Source organism: Gossypium raimondii, chromosome 12 (genome assembly GCF_025698545.1).
Source record: "Gossypium raimondii isolate GPD5lz chromosome 12, ASM2569854v1, whole genome shotgun sequence".
NCBI lineage: Eukaryota > Viridiplantae > Streptophyta > Magnoliopsida > Malvales > Malvaceae > Gossypium > Gossypium raimondii.
In genome coordinates this window covers 949,818-966,484 of record NC_068576.1, presented here as the reverse complement: position 1 = coordinate 966,484, position 16,667 = coordinate 949,818, and the positions used below count along the sequence as shown (strand labels likewise).

Sequence of the window (16,667 nt, the reverse complement as noted above, 5' to 3'; positions counted from 1 at the left end):
GTATTAAAAGTCCGACACTAAATTAATTTTTTTAAATTTGTAAAAGGGTGTCGACCATTAGTGCTCCAGCACCCAATTTTTTTAAAATCTGGTACGAGAGTATCGGCCATTAATGTCTCAGCACCCCAAAAAAATTTTGGTATTGGGGTGCCAGCCATCAATGTACTAGTGTCATGGGTTGCGCATTGGAGCATGTAACCATGACAAACTTGTGTAATCCATCGTATTTGAGGGAGGTTATTTGGCCCAACCAAACTGGCCCGGTGCCTGGAGAGATTAAAAGCCCATCTCAAGAGCTTGGTAAATATGGAAAGTGATCCAAGAAGATATGATTATGTAATCTTAGAGTTCTAATTGTATACAACTTCTAATTGTGTCTTAGAGTTCTAATTGTATACAGCTTTTAATTACAGCCCTTGATGTACTTTGAGGCTCAACTATAAATAGAGACATCTTTGCTCATTGTAATTCATTCAGTTGTCAATAAGAATTTTGAGAGTATTCACTCAAACTTTTCTCTCAAGTGTTCTTGCTTTTGTTCATCTTTGAAAGTCTGTTCTTACTTTGTTCTTCTGCTGTTTTTCGTGGAAGCCTTGAGGAAATTCTATTGAATCCTTTATCGTTGCGAGTTAGGCTGACTTAGGCATTTTTAAGCAAAGAAACTACCTAAGACCGCACGGATCGCGTGAGAAAACTCTAAGTCTGTGACAATTGGTATCTGAGCCAAGTTCGAAGCGATCGTTGAAAGATGTCAAAAGAAGTTGCTGGAAATGTTGAGGGAATAGAGACTCGTGGGAGGGCTAGGAAAGCTAGTCACTCGAGGGACATATTGTCAGCTTTAGAGAATCGTGTCGTCACTCTCGAGAATTTCGTAGGGGATATCAATGAGGGATTGATAATGTCGATGATAGGCTCCATGATGGATTGCAGTCCATGCAAGAGCAGCTCAAAGTGTAATTGTTGGACAATGTGGAACAGTTGACGGGTAGAGATGATGCCATTGAGACTATGGTGGCTGTCTTGAAATGGGAGATTGCGGAGCTCAAAGGTGAACTCACAATCTACAAGGCTGCTTTGGACAATGGTGGGTTAGCTGTTATCGCACCCAAGCCTAATATTGATGTTCCCATGCCCAAGGTGTTCAAGGGAACAAGGTCCGCAAGAGATGTGGACAACTTTTTGTGGGGAATCAAGCAATACTTCTGTGCTAAGGGCATCACAAAGGATGTCACTAAGGTAACTACTGTTGCGATGTATTTATCTGACGTTGCTTTATTATGGTGGCGTCGTAGGTCCACTGATGTGAGACGTGGTGGGACCGAAATCTTAACTTGGGAGGAGTTTCGATGTGAGTTCAAAGCATAGTTTTACCCAGAGTATGCCAAGGATGAGGTTCGGGCAAAGTTACATCGGTTGCACAACAAGGCATTGTGCGGGAGTATGTACAGGAGTTTAACAAACTTATGCTTCAAATCTCAGAGATGGGGGAGAAAGAGGCATTATTTTCCTTCATGGATGGATTAAAACCGTGGGAGAAGCAGGAGCTGCAACGCCGAGGAGTTCAAGAACTCACCAAGGCTATGTCTGTAGCAGGATCGCTTGCTGAATTTGGTGGGAAGAAAGATAATGCCAATTTTTCTAAGCCCAAATTTCATCAAAAGGGTAATAGTGGGGGAGATAAATAAAGGCCCACTAGGAACGACAATGGTAAGAAGCCTTGGGACAAGAAAAAGAGTGGGCCTATAAGTTGCTTTCACTGTGATGGTCCACATATGATCAATGACTACCCAAAGAAGGCCGCTCTCACGGCTATGAAAGCAAAGGGGAAGTCTGATATGGAGGATAACAACCTTGGTTCGATACTAGGGGGTGTCGAAGATAGAATGAGCCATGGTTTGATGTTTGTAGACATCATTATGGCTGGTAGAAAATTGAATGCACTCGTTGACATAGGCGCTTCTGATTTGTTCATGTCCGAGGAGGCTGCTTGTAAACTGGGCCTCAAGATAGATAATGAAGTGGGTCGGATCAAAATAGTGAACTCAAAAAGTGTTCCAATCAAGGGGGTTACAAAGGGACTGGATCTTCAGCTCGGTAAATGGTCTGAGAATGTATCCATTAAGGTAATACCATTTGATGATTATGATTTTATGGTTAGACTAAGCTTCCTTGATCAGGTTAATGCTCTTATTGCCCCTTCGAGCAATTACATGGTGATTTCGGGCGCGAAACATCAATGCATGGTGAAAGTGACAAGGAAAAGAAGCTTTGAGGGAAAAACACTGTCAGCAATTCAGTTTGCTAAAGGTGTACGTAGAAATGAAGTATCATATTTAGCCACCTTGAAGATCGAAGAGACCGCTGAGTCTGCTAGTGAGACCCCGAAAGAAGTGGCTCAATTGTTGCAACCATTCCGGGATGTAATGCCTACTCAGTTGCCTAAAAGTTTTCCACCCAAGAGGGATGTGGACCACAAAATCGAGCTAGGGTCCAATGTGGTGCCGCTAACAAGGGCCCGCTATCGTATGTCGCAGCCAGAATTAGAAGAGTTGCGAAAATAATTGAAGGAAATTTTGGATGCGGGATTTATTAAACCATCTAAATCCCCATACGGTGCCCCAGTGTTGTTCCAAAAGAAACATGATGGGTCATTAAGAATGTGCATCGATTATCGAGCTCTAAATAAGATCACTGTGAAGAATAGGTACCTTATTCCTCTTATTGCAGATTTGTTCGATCAGCTTGGTAGTGCAAGATGGTTTACCAAGTTAGATCTAAGATTGGGGTATCATCAAGTTCGAATAGCCGAGGGGGATGAACCAAAGACAGCTTGTGTGACACGGTACGGATCGTATGAGTTCATTGTGATGCCTTTCGGACTCACGAATGCCCCAGCTACATTCTGCACCCTAATGAATAAGGTACTTCAACCATTTCTTGATCGTTTTGTACTTGTTTACCTTGATGATATTGTGGTATATAGCAAATCTCTTGAAGAGCACATGGGACATTTGAGGGAGGTGTTCCAAAATTTGAGGAAAAATGAGTTGTTCATCAAGGAGGAGAAATGCTCATTTGCCCAACAATAGGTGTCATTCCTAGGACACATTGTGGGAGGTGGTAAGATCCGAATGGATAAGAGTAAAATTTGAGTCATTTCAGAGTGGGAGCCTCCAACCAAGGTAACGGAGTTGAGATCCTTCCTTGGGTTGGCAAATTACTATCGACGCTTTGTCGAAGGCTACTCTAGAATTACCACTCCATTGATGGACATGTTGAAAAAGGGGAAGGTATGGGATTGAAAACCAGAATGTGAGAAGGCCTTTAATCAATTGAAGCAAGAAATGACGAGTGAACCCGTATTTGCCTTGCCAAATTTTACGAAGCCTTATGAGGTACGCACGGATGCATCAGATTATGTTATTAGGGGAGTACTGATGCAAGATAAGCACCCAATTACTTTCGAAAGTCGAAAGCTTAATGAGACGGAGCGTAACTATACGGTCCAAGAGAAAGAGATGATTGTGGTAGTACACTGCTTGCGCACATTGAGACATTATCTATTGGGTTCCAGGTTCGTGGTCCTTACCGATAATGTTACCAATAGTTACTTTCTAACCCAAAAAAAGTTGTCTCCCAAGCAGGCTCGTTGGCAGGTTTTACTAGCGGAGTTTGATTTTACAATGGAATTTAAACCAGGAAGCGCCAACATTGTAGCTGATGCACTCAGTCAAAAGATAGAATTCGCAGCAATTAGTCAACTTGATGGTTCCTTGTTGGAACGCATTCGACAGGGATTGTCCCATGATCCCACCGTAAAAAATTTGATTGAGCTTGCCAATGAGGGAAAAACAAGAAGATTTTGGCTTGATGGGGAGCTGTTATACACTCATGGACACCGCCTCTATGTGCCCCATTATGGGAAACTCCGTAAGGAAGTCATGAATGAGTGTCATGACTTGAAATAAGCAGGTCATCCAGGGATGCATCGCACTTTGGCCCTTTTGGAGGAACGTTATTACCGGCCTCACATGGGTGCTGATGTGGAAACCTATGTGAAAACTTGTCTAGTGTGCCAACAAGACAATGTTGAGTTAAAGACTTCAGCCGGTTTACTTCAACCCTTGCCAGTCCCGGAAAGGCCATGTGAGAGTTTATCCATGGGTTTTATTATTGGTTTTCCTAAGTCTGACGGGTTTGAGAGTATTCTTATTGTGGTGGACAGGTTTTCAAAGTATGCAACATTTATTTCGGCGACCAATGAGTGCCCTCCTGAGGAAGCAGCTCGATTGTTTCTTAGAAACGTGGTGAAATATTGGGGAGTGCCACTGTCTATTATCAGTAATCGAGATGGGCGATTTACGGGTCGGTTCTGGACGGAGTTGTTCAAGTCAATGGGCTCAGATTTGAAATTCTCCACGAGCATGCATCCACAAACCGATGGGTAAAATGAACGAGTAAATGCCTTGTTGGAGATATATTTTCGACACTACGTAAGTGCCACACAAAGGGATTGGCCAAAGTTGTTGGATGTGGCCCAATTTTCATACAACTTGCAGCGAAGTGGGGCCACGAATCAAAGTCCATTTGAAATAGTGACGAGTCAACAACCACTCACACCCAACGCTGTTGTGACCCATTATACAGGACCAAATCCGGCAGCCTATTGATTCGCAAAAGATTGGCAAGAGAAGAATGACTTGGCTAGAGCTTGTTTACACAAGGCAAGTAAGCGTAGCAAGAAGTGGGCTGATCAAAAATGAAGGGATGTGCAATTTCAAGTGGGTGACTCAGTCCTCGCTAAACTACACTTGATTTTGCGATATACTGGCTTGCACAAGGGTCTTGTGCGAAGGTATAAGGGGCCGTTCAAAGTTGTGAAGTAAGTAGGCAAGGTGGCCTACAAGCTTGAGTTGCCAACAAAACTTAAAGTCCACCCGGTCTTCCATGTAAGTATGCTTAAGCCATTTCATGGGGATCAAGAGGATCCGAATCGAGGCAAGTCTGAACGAGCACCGATGGGGGTAAAGGTGTCATATGATCGTGAAGTCGAAAACATTGAGGCACAAAAGTACCACCGACCACGGTATGAGTACTTAGTTCGATGGAAGAGACTTCCTGATAGCGAAGCAAGTTGGGAACCTGCCGAGACATTGTCGCAATTCCAAGGGAAGATTGACCAGTTCCATAAGAAGGATGCGACGAGGGCGTCGCTAGAACAAGTGGGGGAGAATGTCATGGGTTGCGCATTGGAGCATGCAACCATGACAAACTTGTGTGATCCATCGTATTTGAAGGAGGTCATTTGGCCCAACCAAACTGGCCCGGTGCCTGGAGAGATTAAAAGCCCATCTCAATAGCCTGGTAAATATGGAAAGTGATCCAAGAAGATATGATTATGTAATCTTAGAGTTCTAATTGTATACAGCTTCTAATTGTGTCTTAAAGTTCTAATTGTATACAGCTTTTAATTGTAGCCCTTGATGTACTTTGAGGCTCAACTATAAATAGAGACATTTTTGCTCATTGTAATTCATTCAGTTGTCAATAAGAATTTTGAGAGTATTCACTCAAACTTTTCTCTCAAGTGTTCTTGCTTTTGTTCATCTTTCAAAGCTCGTTCTTACTTCGTTTTTCTGCTGTTCTTCGTGGAAGCCTTGAGGGAATTCTATTGAATCCTATCGTTGCGAGTTAGGCTGACTTAGGCGTTTTTAAGCAAAGAAACTACCTAAGGCCGCACGGATCGCGTGGGAAAACTCTAAGTCCGTGACACTAGCACCCAAAAAAATTTATATTTTTATCTGATAAAGGAGTGTTGGCCATTAGTGTGTCAGCACCCCAATTTTTTTTAAATACTGGTATAAATGTATACCAATATGATACGATCTGGAAAAAATACATGGGTGTCGACCATCTAGTGTCCAAAACCCCAAAAATTATTATTTTTAATCCCTGACACAATCACCAACCAATGATTGTGTTAGAAAACCAATTGGTGTCGGCCATCTACTCCTCATAACCCAATTTTATTGTTCATTTCAGGTCATTTAGGTGATTATTTTTTAACCAGGGTTATTTACGTAAATAATTGTTTTTGGGGGTCATTTGAGTAAAATAACTGATTATCAAACATATTTTTTTTAAATGAACTTTTTTGAAAGATAAAAAAATTAATTAAACAACTTACTTGATAAACGATTGGAAAAATTAAATATTATAAAAATTGCAAAAAATTAAGTAGATAAGAATTAATATCAAAATATTATAAAATTAATAACTCTAATTGCAGTTGAACTGATGAATTTTAATTGAATTAATTTTCACGCAACCTAGATCACCTAATCAAATTCTACATCATTGTTATAATGGCAACATCTAATAAGAGTTATTAATTTGGACATTATAACATTATAAGAATAACATCAATACATCCTATTTAATTATATTTTATAATAGGTATGCAATGAATACAAACTGGAAGCATGCATGCATGCATAGACCATTCTCTCAAGTTTGTCGATTTAAGGAGCTTTGAAATAGAGTCTGTAAAATAACTTAAAAAAGTAACCAAAAAGAGTTGAATAAAATGGGAAAGAAATTTTACACAGATTCTAGCAATATGCAGCTAGATATTATTCTTATCAGCTAGACCTAGCATTGTGAAAGGGAAAAAAAAAATTAAAAAAGAGCAGTGCTGCAAATCAAATTCACCCCATAGAGTGATCACCAACTTAGCATTTTGTCAATTTGATGGAAACGAGGTTGAAACCATACCCCTTTGGAGCGACGGGTTCCACCTCCTTTAGCATTCGCTCTATTTTCGTAGGGTACCATCTTATCAGCATTGAGACAAGAAACTGTTGTCCCACAAGTAGAAACATCTCCCAGTTCTAAATCCAATCGTTTCTTCATATCTTCTTTCTCGACATTCGAAATGAATCTTAATGGGATACATCTTTCGTTCGATGATTTCACGTAACGTACCTTCCCCAAGCTTATGCTTCGATCCTTGATCGAGAAGCAAACCATTAAATCGGTGTTGTCGAAGTAGTAGAACACGCCGTTGTGGTATGCGGCGCATTCGATTTTGTTCGGGAATGAATTGAGTTTGTGCTTTGTCCATGAAGTGGCTCCGCGGTGGATCACGTACAGTTCTAAGTCATCCGTTTTGTTGGTCCTGCAAATGATGCATACGACACAGTCTTGTGAAGTTGGAGGAGTTGAAAACACGGCTACATGGTCAGATATTCCCATAGGAGGGAACTTGGTTGGGACTGGAAGATCAATTCGAGCACGAGAGAAAGGGCAGAAGAAGAATATCAAGCCTTCGCGGTATACGAGGAGCCATCCTTGGCTTGATGCGAGGCAGGTTGCTCCATCCATTTCGGGTATAGTAATGATGTATTGTTTGCCTGATTCAGTCACCAACGTGCATTGTGAATTGTTGTTTTCTCCGTAGAGTAGGAACCAAGGATCACGATTTGGTAAGGCTTCGATCTCTGCCGAAGCGGTCGAAGAAGCGAAATTCCAATCCTTGCAGACACCACGGAACCGGAGTAGCTCGATTATACCTAAACGATCAGCAATGGATGGTAAAAGTTCTGAAGGGAGATCATTCCATTCCCTTGTTGTCACTTGGTCACGCGTGCTCGACCTGGTAGAAATTACCACATTTTCATCTGGCTAGTTAACACAAATTTAACCACATTTAACAGTTATTAGCATTGTAATTGTGCTTCAAGTACCCTTATTTGAAAATGATAATTGGGTCGAGTGATAAGAAATTCGAGTTCCTATTCAACTCAATCTCTGAATATAGTCGGTGCCCAACGTGACAACCAGACATTAAAAAATCTAATTAAGAAAAACTCTAACACTCAATCAAACCCTGGACTGAAAAAAGTTGGCAAAAATTGAATGATTGATAAATTCTTATTTTTTTATTATCTCGAATCAGAATAACATATGAATAGAATTAGTATTGATTGAATCCGATATTATTCATTTAAAAACAAATGAAACCAATGAATCATTGTTGATGATCAGTCAAAAAGAAAAGGAGATTTTATGGCATTACCTTTGACTATGAACCACAGGTGAAGAATCCATGCTCCCCATGGAACAAGAACTGGGATGACTGAAGAAACTATATATTTTGTTAAGCAATTTTACACACACGAGTGTCTTTCAAAAAAGGTCATCATTTATACTTATTTTAACTAATAAAGTTAACTCTTTTTTTCTCTCTCTATTTATTTAGAGCAGGAAAAAAAAGAGAGCCCATTGGACTTCAAATTACCTAATCAGAGATAATCAAGTTATCAGTTTTAAAATGACTTCTTCAACATAACAATGGGATAATTCTATACTGTTTTATCTTAACATCAATTTTAATTACATTAAATGAGTTTAAATCTAATTTAAGATATGGAAAATTGGAAATGACAGAAAAAGGCTCTCCTTGCCAATAATAAAAATTATATTCACGCTTTTCAAGACCCATTAAAACTGGCAAGACTTTTTGTCATTGATATCATATTTTTTGTTTGTGGCTTTGGTTTGTGAAGCTAATTTTGGTACTGTTGTTGTGCTTTCCTATAAAAAAATTTTATATTTTTGAGGGTATTGATAATATTTTTATGAACTTAATTGGTCACCATTTAAATGTGAAATGTAGGCTTGGGCTCTGTTAGAGTAAGGAGCAAGCAAGAAACCAGATATGTTGGTGCATTTTTTACTGGAACTCCTTTGAAATTGAATAAAAAAGGCTTCTTCTTTTTTAACTTTTGAGAGTTTTTTTTTTTCTTAAGCTATTTCATTATAATATTCTTACTAAACATTTATATATATATATATATGTATGTATGTATGAATTGTTGATACACTTGAAGATAGGTTGTTCCTACGACTGTTGGGTGAAATAACGGCTATTTTAGCAATAGTGGCGGAGCTAGAAAATTTTTGGAGGGGGTCGGAATTAAATTGTATATTTTTACGATAGTAAAAATATAATTTTACCATTTAATAATTTATATATTTATTATTTTTAAAGGATTAAATTTAAATTTTTATTATTTTTGGTAGGCCAAAGTATAATTTTACCATTACTAATTTAAAATTTTATACATTATAAAGAGCCTAAATAAAGAATTTTCCATTTTAGGAGGTCAGAGCCCCTGCCTGGCCCCTTTGACTCCGCCACTGTTTAGCAATGCTTCTAAAAAACACTTTTGAGATAAAGCTTGAATTTTTGCTTCAGAAGCATCTTGTTTAATAATGTTTTATATTAAAAGCGTTTTTGGTTCCAAAAGTGCTTCTTAAAAGCATTGCTAAACTTGGTACTAAAGTTGAGGAGGTCATGAAAATTGATATTTTGGAATGCGCTTCGTTGATTAAATGAGTAAAAGGTGGAGAGAATTAGAGCAAGGAAGGAGATGATGTAACATGAGTTTTAAACAGAGTTGAAATTAGAAAAAAAAAAATCAGTTGTATAATTTTATCAGAATTAAAATGTAATTTTATTATTTTAATAGTTTATATCTTTATAATTTTTTAAATGACTAAATTAAAATTTTATCATTTTGGGAAGTTAAATTATAATTTTATTATTTACTAATTTAAAATTTTAAAGAGACAAAAGTGAATTTTTTTTCATTTTAAGGGGTTGAAATCCCTTGCCAACCCCCTAGTACCACCCCTGATTTTAAGGAGACCTTTTTTTTGTTCACGGAATGTAACATTACTTCTAGTAATAGAATTATCGAAATGCAAAATTACTTATATTATCCTGTTTGGTTTATTTGATTGAAATGTGATATTTGGTTGACTAAATGTAAATTTACCTAGAAGCACATTAGTTGAAAGATATTGATACGAAAGTTTAGGGAGTTCTTTCGTCAAATATACGATCAACCCTCAATGTAACAATTCATTTGTCTACAAAAATTTTAAGGTGCACTTGGTTTACCAAATCTTAAATTACGTTTCATAATAGGATTACAAAAATATAAGATTATAGGTGTTTGGTTCATTTGGCTAGAATATAATATTCTGATATTTGGTTGATGAAATGTAATGCTACCCAAAAGCACATTTTACTCAATGGTCCTTATTATAGAATTTTTTTAACAAAGTTAATTCCTTTAATATTTTTAGTTTCAATTTTCATAAAATTATGATAAATCATTACAATTCTTACTTTTTTTATTACAATTTATATATTATAAGTAAATATATGATGCTGAAATAATTTTTAAATCATAATTATAATAATTAATGAAAAGTGATTGTAACATCAACTATGATTATAATTATAATTATAACCATAATTAATATATTAATAAACAAAATAAAATAATTATAAGTATAATGTATGACATATACTGATTCACTATTAAGAATAAATATATTCTTTTGTTTTTGATTAGTTTAAACTTTATTTAAGAAAAAAATCTAAATTAGATGAATAATATTTAAAAAATATTTAATCAGATAAATTAAAAGATTTAACTTAAATAGATTAAATTGGATTAGATTAGATGGAATAAATTTTGTTTAAAATAAACTAGATAAATATTTAATTAGATAACCAAAAATAAATAAATTTTAGATAAATATCTAATTAAAAATTAATTTAATAATTTATCTATTTGATTTAACATAAATATTTATTTAATTGATTATATGTTATCTATATTTTCATTTTAAAATTTTATTTTAGCATAGAAAATTTAAAAACCAATAAAAGAAGTATTTTAAATTACCTAATTTATCTACTATTTAGTAGATTTTATCATTATTTACAAATCACTTTAAAAATAACTATTATATATTTATGTTATCTTAAATAATATTATCCAAAGAATAAAATTAAATATTTTTAAATTTATTATTTTCTTATCATTAAATTAATTTTGTTTCAAATTATTTTAAACCCATTTAAAAGTGTACCTGTTTTTCAAATTTAAATTGAATAATAATACTTTTTTTATTAATGTTGAGGAATAAATTTCAAAACTATACATGAACATTGTTCTAATGTTTTTAATTTTATATCTGAACTTTAGTTTTGTGCAATTTTATACAAGAAAATTTGATTTGATCCAATTCTCACAAAACTATTAACACAATTATCGACATATCATCATTTTATGTTTATATATTACATACACAAATAATTATATTTATTCAACATGAAAATAAATTCATGTATTTATTTCTTTAAATGTATACAACTGAATCAAAATTAAAGTTTCATGTATATATTTGAACCACAATCAAAATTTCATATGTATAATTGCATCAAAATAAAGTCCATATATCAAATTGCACATTAAACCAAAATTAATATATAATTTTGAGACTTGTCCATGAGTTATATAAATACACATTTTATTAGTCCAACTATGGTTTTTAATTATTTATTAAATTTTAAATTATTTTAAACTCGTATATATATTCCTTTTATTTATTTTAATATTATTTATATGTTTTTTATTGTATTTTAACATATACTCATAGTTTTAAATATTTTATTATGTTTAGATATGTACTATAATTTAATGAATAATGTATTATAGAAATTAGGATAATGCCTAAACTATTCTTCTTTGTAAAAACTTGAAAACCTTAAAATCAATATTTTTACAATATTTATTTTTCTTTAAATTTTATTTTAAATTATGTAACATAAGATTTGATATTTCATTTAACGTTTAAATTAATGATTTTAGTAACGAGATGACTTTATTAATATAACATCGATATTTTGATGATGTAATTAAAATATTTTAAAGTTTGAGGATCAATTTAAATGAGGATAATAGTTTGAGGACGTTTGGTGCAATTAACTTTTTTAATAAAATAAAATTTTTATAATTATATAAATATATATTTTTAAAGTTGAAGAATTTTCGTAAATAACAATATTAAATTTATTTAATTTTTTAGAACAACAGCTTTATTTAAAAAAATTAATCGGAAATGAACCAGAAAATAGACTTTGGGGGTGGCGTTGGCGGGGACAGTCTGGCGTACTTATCTTTTGCACCTCGGAATTCACGCTAATCTACGATTGTACCCTTTTCCCTTTGCTTTTTTTACTTCCTTACCCTCCTGTTACCATGTCCCCTTCTAGAAAACTTACTATAACGGTATCCGTACTCCTTTTCTGCCAAAAATGGACCCTGCCGCACACGATTGGGTTTGGTCAGCCCCTTCCTTTTCCAGTTTTGCTTTCTATCCATCTTTTCTTTGGGTGCTTTAATTAATTAATTTATTGATTTCATTTTTTTTCACCATCAAAATGTGGGTTTTATTCTTAAAATAGATAATAAAGTTAAGAGTAGAAGAGTTTAAAAGGATGGATCTAAAAAGGAAAATTTGAAAATAATGAAAAAAAATCAATGATTGTTTCAAGTTGGTGATTTGACATTTTAATTATTTTAGTTTAATTAGATTTGAAAAAAAATAAGGTTAATATGTTATTTGATACCTAAGTTTAGTTTAAATGTTCAAATTTGATACCTGAATTTGGTTTTGATGTCCATTTCGTTATTTAAGGGTTTTTTTAATTTGATACTTGAGGAGCTCTTTTGTGCTAGTTAATTACCGATTTCAATATTTAATTTGATACTTGAGCATTTTATCCTAATAAGTAGCTATGCTTTTTTTACTTGAGTCTACATGTCGAACATTAATTGGATCATGATACAATTTAATGTTAAAATCAAACTCAGACGTCAAATTAGAATAAAAAGTTCAAACACCCAATTGAATATTAAAATTAATTTAAATACCAAATGATATATTAATCCTTGAAATTAGAATGAAAATTTTTAAGGTAAACTATAAAATAGTCACTTTTGTTTGAAATGTTAACAAAATAATAACGCAAGTTATTAAAACGTTACATTTCAAACACAAGTGGTTAAAATATAATTTGAGACAAACAAAATGACTATTGTTATAATTTACCCAATCTTTTATAACTTTAAATATTTTACAAACTTATTCTAAGTCATATTATTACAGGCTATACCATACCAGATATTGCACATGGGTGACAATAAAAAAAGTTTAAAATTATTTTAAGATAATAATCTATTCTATAATATGCAGTAGCTTTTTAAGGAAGTTTTTTAAGATGTTAATAGATGACAATTACAAAGGAAATTTATAGGATAAATATTTTAATTTAATTTTTAAAACATTACTTTAAATTATATAAATATAATTAATGTACACATAAGTTTTGAGTCGAAAGTTGACTTGAAATTTTTGAGTTAAATTTATGGATGATTTGAAAAAAAGTTAGAATCTTTGAAAATTTTTTGAATACAAAGAAAAATATCGTTTGATTCTTCTCTTCGGTTTGACTTTGATCCAAGGATCGTCAGACTTGATCTTGGATGGATGTGGATTGCTTCAAGGGTCGTGTTGACTTGCTCTTGAAACGAATTTCAACCTCTTTTCTTTAGTTGAAACGGATTGAAAGGCAACTTTATTGAGAAACGACTTTTGATTTCTTCTCCACAGTTGAATTGGATCAAAAAACGATTTTTCTTCAGAATTGATAGGGCGTTCTTCAGAATTTCTTCAAATTCTTTGGCTTTTTCAAAGAATTCTGCAAAGATTTTCTAGGATTCTTGAACTTGAGTTTGTGTAGAATGCTTGGGGTGATCCCTTATTATAGTGTTAATTACTCGAATAAAAGAGAATTTTTGTAGAATTTAACTGCTTCATTTGATTCATCACATTAATAAAATAGACTTATTGCAGAATTTAATTACTCCATTTAATTGTTTTACAATAATTTAAGTTATTTTATTTATTATTTTTCTTTTATTAATTTAATTAATTAGAGATAAAATAATTATTTGATATTATCACTTAATTATTTTATTTTTAATTAGTGATAATATATAAATTTAATATTTATCTCTTAATTAAGTTAAATTAATCAAAGAAAATTAATTATGACACATGTATAATATCATCAATTTTTATCATGGTAATTTTGACTTGATCTACGATAATTTTAGCTTGACACGTGTCGTTTTTTAATTGGTCCAAAAAATTCGTCGTTTATGAATACTCCACGAATACAAATTTGATTTGATATGTATCATCGATAGAATTTCTGATTGAGCATATATTTTTAATCTAAATTAACTACATATTTTTTATGCATATTTTTGTGTCACGGATCATGAAACAAAGCTCGTGATGAATGCACACAAAACGTTTCATGGAGGTCAACTGATCAAATGGGATTCATTTGAGCCACTTAAACTGACTCGAATCGAGGAACACATAAAGAAGCTCATCTACTTGAAGCCTTGGTAACAATCCAATAAAACTAGAGTTACCAGGATAATTATTGTAAATCCTAAGGGATAACATTGTATAGACTTTAAATTCCTTAAGACTCTCATTTTATAAATAGGCACTAATCTTAACTGTTAATGTAATTTAATCTGCACCGTCGGATCGGGGAGCTCAACTATAAATAGAGACATTTCCCCTAATTTGTAATCATCTCATTGTATTCCATCTTGATTTAAATAATATATTTTAGGGCATTTACTCAAACACTTGGGGTGCATTGCTTTTTTTGTGGCTTTCCAAGCTTTTATTGTATAAAACATGCTTTCCAGTGGTGTCGAAAAATGCGATTTTGGGAGTCTATTTCCACAAATAGAGTCCGTAAATATTTAATACGAATATTTACGAAGCTAGTGTATTGATGAATTTAAATTTGGTTAAATAATTTAGCTGAAATTGTGATTAATTAATGCCTAGAGACTAAATTATAAAAGTCCATTTGCTATTTTTAATTAGAAAAAGGTTTGGGGACTTTAGTCGTTGAAACAAGGCTCGATAGTATGTTGCACCATGCCATGGTATTTACATCTCATTGTGACGACATTCGAATGATGTCGCGACGTCACATATTGTTTCTACAATCTCAAATAAATTTTAACTTGCATTTTTTTCCAATCAAACTTTAAGCACAGTCAATTGATATTTCCTCTAACAAATGCAATCTTTTAACATCAATTCATATACTTTAATGTTTTATTCAACAATACGCGAATGCTTGGTTACCTATAAGCTAACCATCTAATGTAATACCTTCAAGTCATATGCATTCATATCAATTTAACCAAGGTCATTAATATTACAGCATATCACACCATTTCAAACCAAATGTAATTCTCTTTACAAGCCATATTCAATCAACCAAGCTTATACGTTAACCTTTAAAAACATAAGTGTAACACTCATAACCCATATCCATCGCCAGAACAGGGTTACAGAGCATTATCGGAGTTTACAGAACAAGTATAGTTAATTAATAGAATTTACTATTTGTATCTGAAACCAATCATATTCAATCAAATTGTCCATTAACTGGACCCTCGGGGCCTAATTTATGTGTTAGAATCAAATCGGGACTAAATTGAAAACTCAGAGAATTTTTCTCGAAATTTCAAAAATTATCCTAGGTACAAGGGACATACACCCGTGTGGCTCACACAGCCAATGACACGCCCGTGTCTTAGGCCGTGTGGGCATTCGATGTGAGGCACACGGCTGTGTCCCAGCCCGTGTCTATACCCGTGTAACTCTCTAACTTGAGTCACACGGCCGGCCACACGCCCGTGTGCTAGGCCGTGTGCAAGGTGCAGGGGTCACACGACCAAGACACACGCCTATGTGCTAGGCCGTGTGCAAAAACCTAGGCATTCTATTTTGAAATTTTAAGATGCAGGGGACACACGACCGGGACACATGCCCATGTGCTAGGCCGTGTGTCACACATGGCTGAGACACACGTCCGTGTCTCTACCCGTGTGGACTGAAATAGGTCATTTTATGACCTCTTATCTCACCCATTCTTAACTGCAACCTATACATATCAAATTTCATACTTATAGGCCATAACAATATCTTCAAAACAACCAATTCCTAACTTTAATATGGTCATATTATCACATATATTCTATCATACTAAACTAGAACATAAATCAATTCACACATGTAACTATCTCTATCAACATGTTTTACCAATTCATTCATTACTATGCCTAAGGATTATCCATCCATTAACCACACCAACACTTATACCAACATGTTAAAACCATACATATATAAGTTGACTTGGAACATAAACAAAATGTAATTCTTGACATTTACACAGCCATTTCAATCCCTATACATGCCATATAAACCATAATATATATAAACCATTTGTTTGTCCCTTTGTTTGAGGCTTACAGTAATACTCTCCATTGTCTTTGTTAGAGATGCCACTTGTTCTTCCAAGGATGTGATGTTAGTTGTTATGACATTCATCACTCCAGAATTTGGCTTTGAGAGAGATGTTGGAATAGCATAGTCACTTGATTGGACGTATTTTCCCTTGAATGATAAGTAGCATGATACACTCGATCCATGAGGAAAGGCTTTTTCTGAATTATGAGTTGGTGAAGAAGAATAGAATGGATTGTCACTGAGCATTGAAAAGGTTTGACCGAACAACTCCAAAAGAGCATTCGTCTTCGCCTAGTGCCATAAGGATGGGTGGGAACATTGATGTTTGATGATAAAGTCGAATGGGTTGCAGGATTGGCTTGAGAGAGCTTGTTAATGATTATCCTCTT

General features: G+C 33.9%; 1 protein-coding gene across 1 annotated transcript; it reads right to left on the bottom strand.

Annotated features, from left to right (window-relative positions):
- Positions 1–6,723: 6,723 nt before the first annotated feature.
- On the bottom strand, positions 6,724–12,245 carry LOC105761887 (F-box protein At3g56470). Its single transcript, XM_012579832.1, has 2 exons — positions 12,111–12,245; positions 6,724–7,683 (listed from the first exon to the last, which is right to left on the bottom strand). The coding sequence occupies exons 1-2, from the start codon at positions 12,243–12,245 to the stop codon at positions 6,724–6,726; spliced, it is 1,095 nt and encodes a 364-aa protein (XP_012435286.1).
- Between the last annotated feature and the right edge of the window lie 4,422 nt (positions 12,246–16,667).

Bases quoted from the DNA above. Each gene is read 5' to 3' on its own strand.
- LOC105761887 (XM_012579832.1), bottom strand. From the start codon at position 12,245: ATGGATAGAAAGCAAAACTGGAAAAGGAAGGGGCTGACCAAACCCAAT. The intron at 7,684-12,110 runs GTAAGGAAGTAA...TGTGTTAACTAG, and splicing joins GGGGACATGGTAACAGGAGG to CCAGATGAAAATGTGGTAAT.